This window comes from Manis javanica, chromosome 10 (assembly GCF_040802235.1).
Source record: "Manis javanica isolate MJ-LG chromosome 10, MJ_LKY, whole genome shotgun sequence".
NCBI classification, from domain to species: Eukaryota; Metazoa; Chordata; class Mammalia; order Pholidota; family Manidae; genus Manis; species Manis javanica.
Window position 1 is genome coordinate 56,185,236 of NC_133165.1, and position 13,459 is coordinate 56,198,694.

General features: G+C 46.6%; 1 protein-coding gene across 6 annotated transcripts in view; it reads right to left on the bottom strand.

Moving 5' to 3' along the window:
- The window catches only part of ABCC1 (ATP binding cassette subfamily C member 1 (ABCC1 blood group)), a 113,529-nt gene that overhangs the window by 69,801 nt on the left and 30,269 nt on the right, over nt 1-13,459 (bottom strand). For 5 of the 6 annotated variants that reach the window (XM_073215530.1, XM_036991951.2, XM_073215529.1 and 2 more), the window contains exons 2-5: nt 9,727-9,903; nt 6,860-6,985; nt 6,491-6,628; nt 5,207-5,332 (exon numbers count right to left, since the gene is read on the bottom strand). In XM_073215530.1, the coding sequence (XP_073071631.1) occupies nt 5,207-5,332; nt 6,491-6,628; nt 6,860-6,985; nt 9,727-9,903 (567 nt within the window). The other variant, XM_073215528.1, reaches the window with a different exon arrangement.

Genomic DNA, 13,459 nt, shown 5'->3' on the forward strand with positions numbered 1-13,459 from the left:
GCAGTGGTACAGCTTAGAGCAGGGGTTCTCAAATGTGGCCCCCACCAGCAGCACCCAAGAGTGCCTGGGAATGTGTGAGGAAGGAAAATGCATGGACGCCACCCAGGCCTCAAACTCACAGGATCTGGGGGTGGGGCCCAGAGATCTGTGTTTTAACAAGCCCTGCAGGGGATGCCAATGCACACTCAGGTGTGCAAACCCAGTGGAAGGGCTCCTGATCCAGCCTTGTGAACTTAGGCAAAATGCTTCAGCACTCGGACCCTCAGTGTTCTCATCTGTAAAATGGAAGGAAACACAATCCTGCCTTGCTGGGTTGCTTGGGGGATTAAATAAATTAATAAATAAATACAGCATACTGGGTTGCTATCATAGTTATTGGCTGGAACAACCTCAATGTCCAATAAGAAGAGACTATTTGGTACACCTCATAACACTACAGGTTTTCACTGGGTCTACCAGGTACCTAACCAGCTGTACAAATCAGCTCTCTGCTCAGGACCACAATTTCTTCTATTATAGCACAGACCACATGCATGCTGCCCTTTTCCAATGAACTTGCCCACTGTCTTTCCCTGGTCTTCAATATTCCAGTGCACACAGGGTCACCGTCCAGCTAAGCCTTCTTCTCAACCTGTCTGAGCTCCTGCAAGGGCTTGGGCTTCTCAGGTGCCACCGGCCTCCCCATGTCCCATGAGCCCTTCTACTGTCAGCCAGAGGCATCCCCCAAAATACACTAACCTGAGTGTGTCACTGGCCTGCTGAAAAATCTTCCATCAGGTCAAAATTCCAAGTTCTTAGGGTGACATACAATTCTACCCTTGATCTTTCCTGCTCTGCTCTCTGTCCCCTCCCCAACCCATCCAAGCAGAATTCCATGCAATTCCCAAACACCCATATGTTCCATCACACCACTGGACCTTTGCACATCCTGGCTCCTCCAACAGGAGCACCTTCTGTCCACCCTCCAGCCTTCAACCTTATTGGCCTGGCAGCAGCCTCTCATTTCTTTGACTCAGGCATCCCCTGTCCTTCGTGCTGGCCCTGCAGCATAAGGCTGAATTAAGGGCCCCTCCTCAGGCCTTCACAGCCCCTTGCTCTGCCCTGCCTTGGGGCCCCACTGTCCATCCTGCAACTGATCATTTAATTGCCTGCTGCTCCTTCTCCTTCTCTCAAAGTCAGGCTTTCATTTCTAGGTACTCAGAGCCCAGTGGAGACACTGGCACAACACTGAATTACTAAATGACCAAAAGCATAAAGAAAATGGTGTTTACGATGCTTTCATGAACAGTCTAAGCTCAGCAGCAGCTTCTGGGGTATGTGGGGTAGAGACTGACCACAAAGAACAGGAGGAAACTTTCTGGGGTCCTAATAACATTCTATCTTGATATGGGTTTGAGATATTCATTTATCAAAAGTCATCAAACAGTAACTTAAGATTCAGAAATTTCACTATGTAAGTTTTACCTTAAGAAAAAAAAAAAACAGGTACTGGACTCTGGCTAATGATGTGCACAGCCATGTGTCTGGGTGAAGGATGCTAATGTATTTCAAAGTCAGCTTCACATAAAAAAAAAACCTGGCTGGCTGGCTGCCCACACACATGAAAGAGCGTTTAGCAAAATGTTCACTGTAGAATCTGGCTGGTGGGTACTCAGGCACTCACTGTGTAATTCTTTCAACTTTTCTGTAGGTTTGAAATATTCACAATAAAATGTTGGGGGAAAAATATTACACCCTTATGGACAGGACTGAAAATATCTTATACTAAAGAAGCTAAGCGGTGTTTACTGATTGTGCTAAACCCATGTTCTTCAACTGTGAACCACCTGCGGATTTTGTTCAGATGAGACTGGCTCAGCAGGCCAAAGATTCTGCGTTTCTAATAGGCACTTGGCGGATGCCAATGCTGGTCTGCAGACCCCACTTTGAGACGTTAGGGTTAGCCCGCGGCCATGCTTGTCTGCCCTTGATACCTGCTTGTCTGCGCTTGATACCCGCAACTGCAAGTGAAGCCCCTCCCCCCACCCTAAGCAGCAGCCTCAGGGCCAGCAAGATAAAGGGCCCAAGGTAGGCAGGAGCTCAGAGAGCTCTGTGAGGCTTGATCAGCCGCTCCCAGAAGCCCCGTCAGCCCAGGGCCTGGAGGAGAGCAGCCCTACCAAGAACCCAGGGCTGACACAGACATCTGAGTCATGCAACAGGCTCAGGGCCAGCTGGGGAGGACGGCCAGCTGGGGAGGACGGCCAGCTCGGTGACTCAGCAGCAGGGAGCCTGGAGCACCCCACCCAGGCCCCGCCTGACTCCAGGCACTGTGGGCTTGGCGGACAGCTCTGAGGATAGGAGAGTGGCAGGGGCAGAACTGTCCCCATCCTTCAGGCTCCACAGCGATGGGAGCCCCGAGGGTGGCGGGGAGACGGGCCAACAGGGCACCTGACAGTGCCCTCATCAGCCCATCATGGGCCTCAGACCCAGTGTGGGGATGGGGCTGCAGGAGCATCAGTGGAGCCTCCACCCATTCTCAAGAGGGGGACACTGAGGTCCTGAAAGGAGGATTTGCCCCAAGTCACAAATCTAAGTCTCCTGATTCCCAGACTTCAGGTAGCTCCAGTTAACTGCCTGCTGACCGGCTGACTGGACATCTCCCAGTGAGACCAGAAGCCCCCCGAGGGCACGCAGCACACTGCATTTTCCAAAGGTGGCCAGACACTGTCTGCTATCCTACAAACTCTCTTACAGGAGACTTCACCACTCCGCCATCTAGAGGTGAGATAAGTGTCTCCAACACTTGCCCTCAGGAGGCCTTTTGTGATTGCTTCAATGAACAGAGTGTGGCAGAAGTGACACTGTGTGACTTCCAGGATAGGGTCATAAAAGACGATACAGCTTCCACATGGCTCTCTCTTCCACTCGCTCTCAGAGACCAGCTGCCATGCTGTGAGGAAGCCCAGGCCATGTGAGGAGAGCACATGTCAACCCCAGCTGGCTCCAGCCCGTGGCCAGTGTTAACCACCAGACTCATGGGTGAGGGAGCCTCCAGTCCACCAAGTTAAACACCATGCAACTGCTACTACAGGAGAGACCCTGAGGGAAGAGCCATCCAGGAGAGCCCAGTTAACACGCAGGACTCTGGAACATAATAATCAACTACTACTGCTGTTTTATGCAACTAAATTCAGGGTGCTTTGTTACAGAAATATAATAGGTAACTGCAGCAAGGCATGAACCACCTCTACTTCACATACTGCTGGGTCCCCAGAACCAAGCACAGTATGCAACGGATGCTTAATAAAAGTCTGTTGAAGGGATTAAAGGACCCAGGGTCTGCCCAACTCCAGAATGAAGCTCCTCTCCCATCACACCATGCTGCCTCTGCCAACAGAGTTAGGGTGTAAGTTAGGGCCTAACAGCCCAGCAACCTCTGTGAAGCTTGATTCCTAAAAATGAGAAGAAAGCCCAGGAGCAGAGTCAGGGTGCCCTGGGCCACCGTGACCCAGCCTCCAGCTGCAGAGCTGAGAGCATGGGGCTGCCCCAGCCAGCAGAACAGGCCTCAGGCCCAGGTGGCCAGAGCCACAGAGAGCACAACAGGAGGAAGGCGGCTCTAGGAGCCACCTCCGTGCACCCAGGAAAGCAGCCACAGGAATTTGATCCAGTCCCCAGAAGGGATCAAAATTCTCTCCCCCATAAAGCAACCAGGCCTGTCCACTCCGAAAGACCTGCCTCTCAGGCCCCAGGGAGGAAGGAGCCTGAAAAGTCAGGGATCTGCACGTTGGCCTGTCTGCTCTCACAAGCTCAGGTGACCCTCAGAGCAGCCCAGGGTCTGCACCACTCGGGTGGGTGTGACTTGTTTGGTATGATTCCCAGCCCCACAACATAGTCTGACATTTAATAAATATTTCCTAATGTGGACACTTCACTGCCCCATACCCACCCCTGGGCAATAGACACTGACAAACAACAGACACAGCCATAGACATCTGAGTCCCTCCTTTGTGCCAGGCATGAGTTGGGATCCAACGGGTGGCCCAGGCATGGTCACTTAAACTTTACACACACGCACACGTGCACACACACACACACACACACACACAATGAATATACCAATGTACACAAGCACATCTATGTGCAAACACATTAACATCAATATATGCACATGTACAAACATGCGCACATGCACACACCCCTATGTGCACACAGATACACACACACACATACAAACACACACTTTGCTAATTTCTCCAACCCAGTTCCTCTTTGAGCAGGGAAATCCAAGAATGGGGCATCTCAGAACTCACACTAGGACACAAGCTAGCCAGCGTTAAGCCCCTCCTCCTCCCAGCCGATGCCTCATGGACTCCTTCATCATGCACAGAGGCAGCCTCGGACTTCTGCTCAGGTTCAGGCCAAACCCGACAGTTGAAAACTGCTTCTGCTGCAATTCTACCTGGTAACAGCTGAGTAACCATGAACAAAGCAGCAAATTAATGCTCAAAAGTCTTTCCCTCCCACTCAGAATAAAATCAAACAGCTCATCAGCCTACCAATGACCGTCCCCACATCTCACATGCCCTCTCCTGCCTCTTACTGCTCCAGCCATGCTGGCCTTCCCTGTGGCTTCCTCAACATTCCATGGAGGCTCCCACCCAAGGGCCTCAAAGCGACGGAACAGACCAAGGGTATCAAACTCAAATCTCTCAAGGGCCAGGCACATACCATCAAAGAATTGGAAGCAAGACTGTATTATGCAATAGGGAGTGGTAGGGACTGTGGTAAACTAGGGCAACACTCCTCAGCTCTGGCCCAACCACTGCCATGTAGGATAATGGCCCTAATGCTGACAGAACTTCTCATTTTTCTAGAAAACCTGGATGGACTTCATGTGAAATTTCCTGATTTTTAAATGTTTGTTCAACATCTTCTAAAGCTACTATGCCAATCAAATGAGCAAACCTACAGACCTATAATGCACAGAAGTTTACAATTATGAATCAGATTCTCTCCTCAAGTCCCCCTAGCAACATCTATGCCTTGGTTTTTCCATCTGTAAAGTGGGGAGGATATTGCCTACTGCGTTTGGGAAAGACAGAATGAGATCCCAGATGGATGAACCCACTCAGAACAAGCATTCAATCAATGTGAGCTGGACCTATGTATTAGTTCTCTCACACACATACATGCACATGCAAACATGTGTCTCTGTGATCACACTTACGGGGTCCTTGATGGTTTCAGAGAACAGGGGTGACTGATCTGAGAAGCAGGACAACACAAGTTGGATCAGCACGAGGGAAAAGTAAATGTAGAAAGTGACATCACGAAATATGTCGACTCCAGAATCCTTTATGTGAGGGAAGAATGGAGGAAGAGATCACTTTCTTGAAGCTACGTGCAGAGGCCAGGGGAACAGGCTTCAGGCCCAGTGGCAGGGATTCCTGCCCCATCCCTCCTCCCCTTTAACACAGCAGCAGATGGGCAGTCACATCCCAGTGAGGTCTACACTGCCTGGGGAGGGTATGAGAGGAGGTCCAGGCCTGGAAGTGAAACAGAGCTAAGTTCAAGGCCTGGCTCTGCTCATAGTGGCAATAAGACTTCATCATCTTACTTCTCAGTGCCTCAGTTTCCCCACCTATAAAAGTGTCTCTCAATGAGGGGTGATTTTCACATCCCAGGGAGCATCTGGTAGTGTCTGGACACATTTCTGTTTGTCATCACTTGATGGGGTGCTACTGGCATCCAGTGGGTGGCAGCCAGGGGCACCCCTAAACATCATACAGAGCACAGGATAGCCTCTTGCAGCAAAGATGTCTCTGGCCCAAGATGTCCACGAGTGCTGAGGCTGGGAAACCATGTCAGAGTACTTGTGAGAAGTCACTAAGACTAGTCATGAAAAAGAAAAAACTTGGTCCCCCACCTGGCACTTAGAAAACACTCAATAAATGTCAGCTGCCTTACAGACAGTCTACACGGTACCCTGAAGGTGCTCAATAAACACTCAGTTCTTTTTCCTTCCTTTGACTGACACCAGTTCCTGATTAGCTCAGAGATGACAAGGAACGAGAGGTTAGCATCTGAAATACATGCTCTTCCAATTCCTAGGGGCAGCACATGGCAGCAAGGTCACACGGGGACAGGTCTGGGGCCCCAGGGGAGCAGCTGCCCTGCAAACACCACTCCCTGCTCGGCTCTGCCCCAGACTGAGCAGAATCGCCTTTCTGTCTACTGCTCACAAAGGTTCAAAGGGTGGTGTGCATTTGCCCTGCGGCTCCCACCCTGGAGGACCAACATGGGCCCCTGAGAGCTACAGACAAACAGAGCCCCGAGTAAAGAAGGTTCTAGAACAAAGGCTGGATGGGGTATGGAAATCTCCAGGGAGGAATATGGGCCCCTGTGGTACCTGATTCCCCATTCCCATGGCAACACATGATTCCCACAGCCAGAAGGAAGAATCATCTCTCCCAAGGGCTACTGAGGGAAGACGCGGAAGGCCATCACTTACCTCTTTAAAGGCAGTCATGATTTTGGATCTCAGGATGGCAAAGGCACACAGTAGGGCTATAAGCCAGAAAGTGAGCATGATCCCTGAGGACTGGACTCCCTTCTTCCTCTCAAGCTGAATTAAAAAGGTAGCAAGCAGCTGGAAGAAAGAAGCACACAACAGGAGTCATTGGGAGATGGCCAGGCCCCCATGTCCCCTGTGAGCCCCACACTCCAGGGGCCTAGAGCAGGGCTGCCCCAGCTCAGTAGGGCATGAACAGCCTGGGGAGGACCTGGCTTCAGTCCGAGCTCTGCTCTCTCCTTGCTGGGTCACCCTGGCCACTACTTTTGGTCTCCACTGGTGTCACGTCGATAACCAGCTCCTACTTACCATGGTGATGCCCAAGAGGGTTGGGCTGACCAGAAACACTGGGGCCAGGAATTTGCCCCAACTTCTTTCCCAGAAAGAGTAGAAGAGGTCTGCCCAGCAGATGATCCACAGCAAAAATCCCAAGGCCTGGAAGAGAAATACATAAGCATCTTACAATGGACAGCACCAGAACTTTCCCCAGCACCCCTGCAAAAAATTCAGCCTCAGGGGAGCCAGCCAGCTCCTAAACTATCAGTCACGGTCCCCTGATACAGCACATATCCTCTGGAACACAGACAAGGCTTAGGAAGGGTGAGCCACCCTCTGGGCCATCAGAGGCTGGGCTGTAACCAGTGTACTAGGTCCTCCTACATGCAGGCATGATTCTGGTCACCTAAAAACATAAGTGCTTGGTCTACATCCCATATACCTGCAAGCTCAGCACACTGCATAAGGCCCCCATGCAATAAACACTAATTCAACGATATTCAGCAACCAAAACTTACTGGGGCCCACGATGGGCCACATACTTTTGAAGGTGCCAAGGATACAGCAGTGAACAAAACGGAAGTCCCCTGCCTTCACAGAACTGAGCTTCTAAAGGGAAGGAAGCAGGCAAGAAACAAACTGAAAAATACAGACTATAATGCCAGTAAGAGACGGGAGGAAAAACAAAACAGGTAAAATGGGGTGGTCAGGGAGGGCCTCTCTGATCAGGAAACATCTAGGTAAAGAGCCAAAAGTGAACGTTTGAGAGAAAGAACAATCAGGAAGTGAGATTAGCAGGGACAGAGGCCCTGAGGTAGAAACATGCGTGGTCAGTGGGTGGCTGCTGTGGAATGAACAATGGAGGTGATGAGAAATGCCGGAAGAGGAGCTGGGAGCCAGATAAGCTGGGCCACTGTGAGGACTTCTGGATTTTGAACATGGCAGGACAAAATCTGATCTATGTTTTAAAGGGAGATGAAAAGTAGAAAATGCTCCCACAGGAGTAAGAGGAAGACATTAGACCTAGATGAGGACAGGAAAATAGCCATTTTGAGATAGACTTGAATCATGGTATGAACAGGACGGGTTTAGATGAGGTATTACAAGCTTAGAGACACTGAAGCTTTCCTGGGTTCCAAGGGCTTATGGGAGGAAGTCTTGGAAAATGTGGCTTTAAAAAAGAACAGAGAACATCTTCACCAACACTTGTTACTTTGTTTTCTTTTGTTTTGATAGTAGCCATCCTAATGGGTGTGAGGGGGTATCTCACTGTAGTTTTGATTTTCATTTCCCTACAAATTAGTTATGTTGAGTGTGCCTATTAGTCATTTTTTTATCTTCTTTGGAGAAATATCTATTCAAGCCCTTTTCCCATTTTTTTTTTTTTGCTTTTTAGGAGTCCTCTATATATTCTAAATATTAATCCCTTATTAGCAAATATTTTTGCCCATTATGTGGTTTGTCTTTTTTACTCTTTTGACATTGTCTTTTGACGTCAAAGAATTTTCCCAATAAATTACATGAAACACAGGCATTAATCTGAATGTAACAGGGTATAGAAAATTCTAAGATTTGCATATGCTTTTGAATCTATCACAGAGATAAATCATGAATAGTATCTGTGATCTATGTTAGTTTCCAAGCCTGTACTTAGTCAACAACTATACACTGGTCTCTTCATTACTGGATTTACTGTGTGCTCTGTATTTCAGGAGGATTGTTAATCATAATTATGATCAAATATATGAATAAACAAATGCATGTTATTAAAAAAAAAAAGAACGGAGATCCATGCTAAATTGAGAGGAGCATGTGGGAGGAGGAGCATGGTAGGTATACACTCTTCATGTGTCCTCCGGAGAAAGATTCTTCTTGCACAGGGAAAACCGTGCAGTGGAGAAACCAGACGATACTGTGACCAGAGATGAAAATTAACCCAATCAACTAGGGGCAGATGGACATGATATGATGCTAGATGAGAAGATACAGCACCCCCTGTGCAGCTTTCCAGCCAGAGTGCATTACCTAAATCTAATCACGAGGAAACATGCACGACACAGCCCAAGCTGAGGAACTTGCTCAAGAATAACTGGCCCATGTGCTTCAAATATGTCAATGTCGTAAAACACAGTGAAGAAACAGAAAGTCTGTTTCTCTCAGACTAAAGAAAACTAAAGCAACAACATACTCAGTGCAGTGCATGACCTTGGACTGGATCCTGACAGAAAATGCTAGAAAGGACAGTAGTGGGACAATGGGAAAAATTGGAATATAGACAGGAGGTTGTTGTTTTTAAAACTATCATGTCCATGTTGATTTTCTGAATTTCCTAACTATACTATTGCTACTGAAGAGAATATCTCTGTTTTGAGAAAAGATATACTGCAGAATGAAGAGATGTAGGGCATGGGGGATGCTTCCTATTCCCAAATGATTCAGAAGAAATAAATGTGTGTATGGAGAACAGAAGCTAATGATAAAACAAATATGGCAAAACATTAAAAACTGGTGACTGGCAGTAATGGGCACACAGGGCTCAGTACACTTGGCACACTTGGCATCATTCTTGCAACTTTTCTGCAGTCCGACATTATTTCAAGATAAAAACTTTTTTTTCTGAAGTAAAAAGGTATCTCTGGCCAGGCGGGAAGACCTCCTGATTACCATCTTGATATCTCTCGAGGTAAAATTCTCACATCCCCATTGGAGGTGAAGAAACATGCTTAAGGTCACACAACAGCAGAGTCCCAGCTGTCTTTATTTATCACTTTATTATTATTCTGTCTTCTAGAAAAAGGAACTCAGAGGCACTTACATTGAAGACACAAGTCAATTTACACCAATCACCACTCTCCACCCTGGCGCAGCCCAGCTCCATGGTGAAATCCCAAGTGACTCACAGTTTTGGCTTTGTTGAGATGTGTCATCTGAATGTAGCCCTGGTCATGGTGGGAGAGATAGAGGAAGTAGAAGGGGGCGCAGACCCAGAGGTACAAACAAGGCACCCACACAAGGGCAGTGTTCTGAAAGCACTTGGTGAAGTCAGGGTTGCTGGTGTTCCACGTGACGTTCCACTCCTGTGGACACAAACAGAGCAGGGTCAACAGGACGCACCAGAGACAGACGGGCCTGGGTGGAGTTCAAACCTAGCTGCCATGGGGTTTATAAAACAGACAAGCCCCCTACAGACGAGGAGGCCCTCTCAGGCAGAACCTGCACACTGGAAAGACCTGTAGACAGAACAAGGAATGAGGAACAAAGGCATCGCTCCTGGGACCTGTGACAAGATCCACTGTTGCATAAAAGACGGGACCACCATTTCAAGGCATCCTGAAGGGTAGTTCCCTATAAACTCGAACCATTCTTTCTTGATAATCTTGTGAGCTGAGCACCTTCTAAAATTCTTCTTCATCACCACCACCATCAATGCCACCACCATCACCACTATCACAATCCCCATCAGTAGCACTAGCATCATTGCTAACAAAGCCGCCGCCACCACCACCACCACAATCACAGCCACCACCACCACCATAACCACCACCATCGCAACCACCACCACCACCACCATCACAACCACCACCATCATCACCATCACCACCACCATCACAACCACCATCACCATCACAACCACCACTGCCGCCACCACCATCACAACCACCACCACCACCATCATCATGGATAACACCCAAATTGTAGCTTTATATACTAGGCCTTATTCTAAGTTTTTTGCATGTATTATCCCCTTTAATTCTGTAAGCACTTTACCATTCCTTTTTCAGAAGGGAAAATAAGGCACAGAGAGGTTCTGTGATTTTTGCAGTTGTCACACAGTTGGTAAGATTTGGAGCCAAATTCAAACTCAGGAAACTTAGTTCTGGAGTCCCTGCATTCACCACTAAGCGATCCAGGCTTGGAAACAAATTTGTTTTAGTTACTTTTACTTTTTAAGAAACTACCAGTATTTCATTAGAAAACATGTCAAAGAGATAAAATACACACATAAATGATCAAGCATATCTGCCCAAGAAGAAACTTCAACCAGCTGTTAGACTTCTGTAATGGCGAACTTAACTCAAGTCCTCACCTGCCAACTGACCAGCTGTATAACTTTAGGCAAAGTTATTACCTATCTTGGGGTCTCAATTTCCTATCTCTACCAAGATTAGATTGGATAAAATTAGAAGTCTGAAACAGGTGGCCCCCAAGGCAATTTGGCCCATGGATGGTTTATTATGTTGTTGCCGTGAGAATGCTTTTAAAAAATCCTAGGTTAGCTGACAACATTTAACCTCAGTAAATTTCATATAAAAATTTGGACACTCTCGCTTCTCTTAAAACAAAAAGAATCATAAAACCTGGCAGCTCCAAGCCCATATTCCTGATTCACAATCATCAGCAAGAGCTGGGGAGTAGCCAGTCTTTGGACAAGGTCCACGTGTTCCAGCTGGCCACATCCCCACACAGCCCACTTCCCTCCTAGCATTCTCCGTCCACCACTGGACGAGGCACTCTCCAGATTATCTCCAGATATTTCCGACTTCAACAATCTTCCCCCAGTCAGATAAGCAAGATCACCAAGAAACTCCAAGGACCCTGGAATCTTAAGGCTCCACACAAGCTTTAAAGCCAGATTAAAGAACATTAAAGAAGAGACAGGAAGGGGAACAAGCTGAGCATTTTACTTAAACATCTGCCAATCTCATCAAAACACAAATAATCTGCTTTTCATAAGAGACCTAGTTATGCACAATGTGAACATAGTTAACACTACAAAAGTATATACTTCAAAATGGTCAAGATGGTTAAAAAAATAAAGGATTTGACTTAAAAAAGAGAGAGAGAGACCTCTAAGTGTTAAGCAAGCACTGAATTGGTTCTTCAGCAGTATAGTTATTCTATGATATAAACTGTTATTTTTTCCAGAACAAGGAATCATTGAAAAGTGAATCTAAAAAGGTCAACACACACAAAGGGATTAGCTAGGAAACTTCCAGGCACAAAGAAACCCTAAAAGGGACAAAAGTCATGCTTCTGCAGACTTGGCCACTTTTGGTCACTTTTAGAAAACAGCCTTGTAAATAAGTAAGAATTGATCATGGAGAGAAGCGATTTATATCAAACACTCATTTTAACTCATTTCACACCACTTGGAATTCTTAAGGTGATGGTGCAAAAGGAGATTAAACTGTCGGTGGTTATTATATATACAGAACAGTTTCTGAGCACTTAACAGAAAAGGCTCATTCCAAAGGAATTTGCCCTTCTGTTGAGCAAACCATGCTGGGCCTTAATATATGCAGAATGTATACAAGAAGCTTGGTTCATGTGTAAGACATTTCAATAACCTGAGCCTTGCTACAGTTATTCCCTGGCCTGCACTATTGCCATAGCTTCCTAACCATTCCCTGCTTCCAGCCCCTCCTGCCCCACTAAGTCCTCCCCACTACAGCCAAAGTTATGGATCTATATATCCATGCTCGCATTCATATACCCACCTATCCATGAACTCATCCACAGATATACCCACTAGTCTGTCCATTGAGCCGCCCACCTACCCATCCATCATCTATCCATCCATGCACCAACTCATTCATCCATCTATCTACCCCCACCCATGCATCCATGCATTAATCCAACTGCCTACCCACCTACCCAGGCATCTATCCACATCTCTCTACTTTTAATAGGTAGTACATGTATCTGCTAAAACTTTTTCAAACTACATAAAATGGTCTACTATGAAAAGCAGGTCTTCCTCCCTCAGCTTGCAGCACTCTCAGCCTATCCCACAGGCAAAACTGCCATTGCTAACATCTTGTGTATAGTATCTTCCAAACCCAGTATACCCATTTTGTGTCCCCAAAAGGTACCACAACACATACCTGTTCTGTACCCTACCTTTTTTTTTTTTTACTTAACTAATATTAGAAACTGATCTTTATCAGTAACAAAGATCTGCCATCTTCCTATCCTGGTCCCTAGTTCCCCCTACAGTTCTCTCTAAAGAAGGCAACCATTATTGGTTTCTTTTGTACCCTTCCAGAAAATACTTTATGCATATGTAACACAAAAATAAATATATTTTTTTCATTAACAAATAGAAGGAAGCCCTTCTGTTCTGTACACTGTTTATTTTCACTTAATACCAGGTCTTAAAGATCATCCTGCACTGCCATGAACAGTTTCCTTATTCTTTCTTCCAGTTGCTTTGTAGTCCATTGTATGATGGACTTGATTCTATTTAACGGGGCTCCTGCTGACTGGGCATTGCTTTGTTCTCACAAACAACGCAGCAGTGCATAAATGATCTGGGAAGTGCTCATTTCATACATAGGCAAGCACATTTGTTAGATAACTTTCTAGAAGTGAACCTGCTGGATCAAAAGGTGCACAACACTTAGAGTTTAGACAGACACTGCCCTCCAAATAAGTACCATCTATTTATACTCCACCCAAGAAGGTTCAAGGGCAACTATTCCCCAAACCATCACATATTAAAAGCTTTTGATCTCTGCCATTCTGATAGAAGAAAATATCTCACTGTAGCTTCCTTTTCTCTTTATGATGAATGAAGTGGAAGATCTTTCTGTATGTTCTTAAGAGCTGTTAGGTCTTCCTGCTCACAGGAAA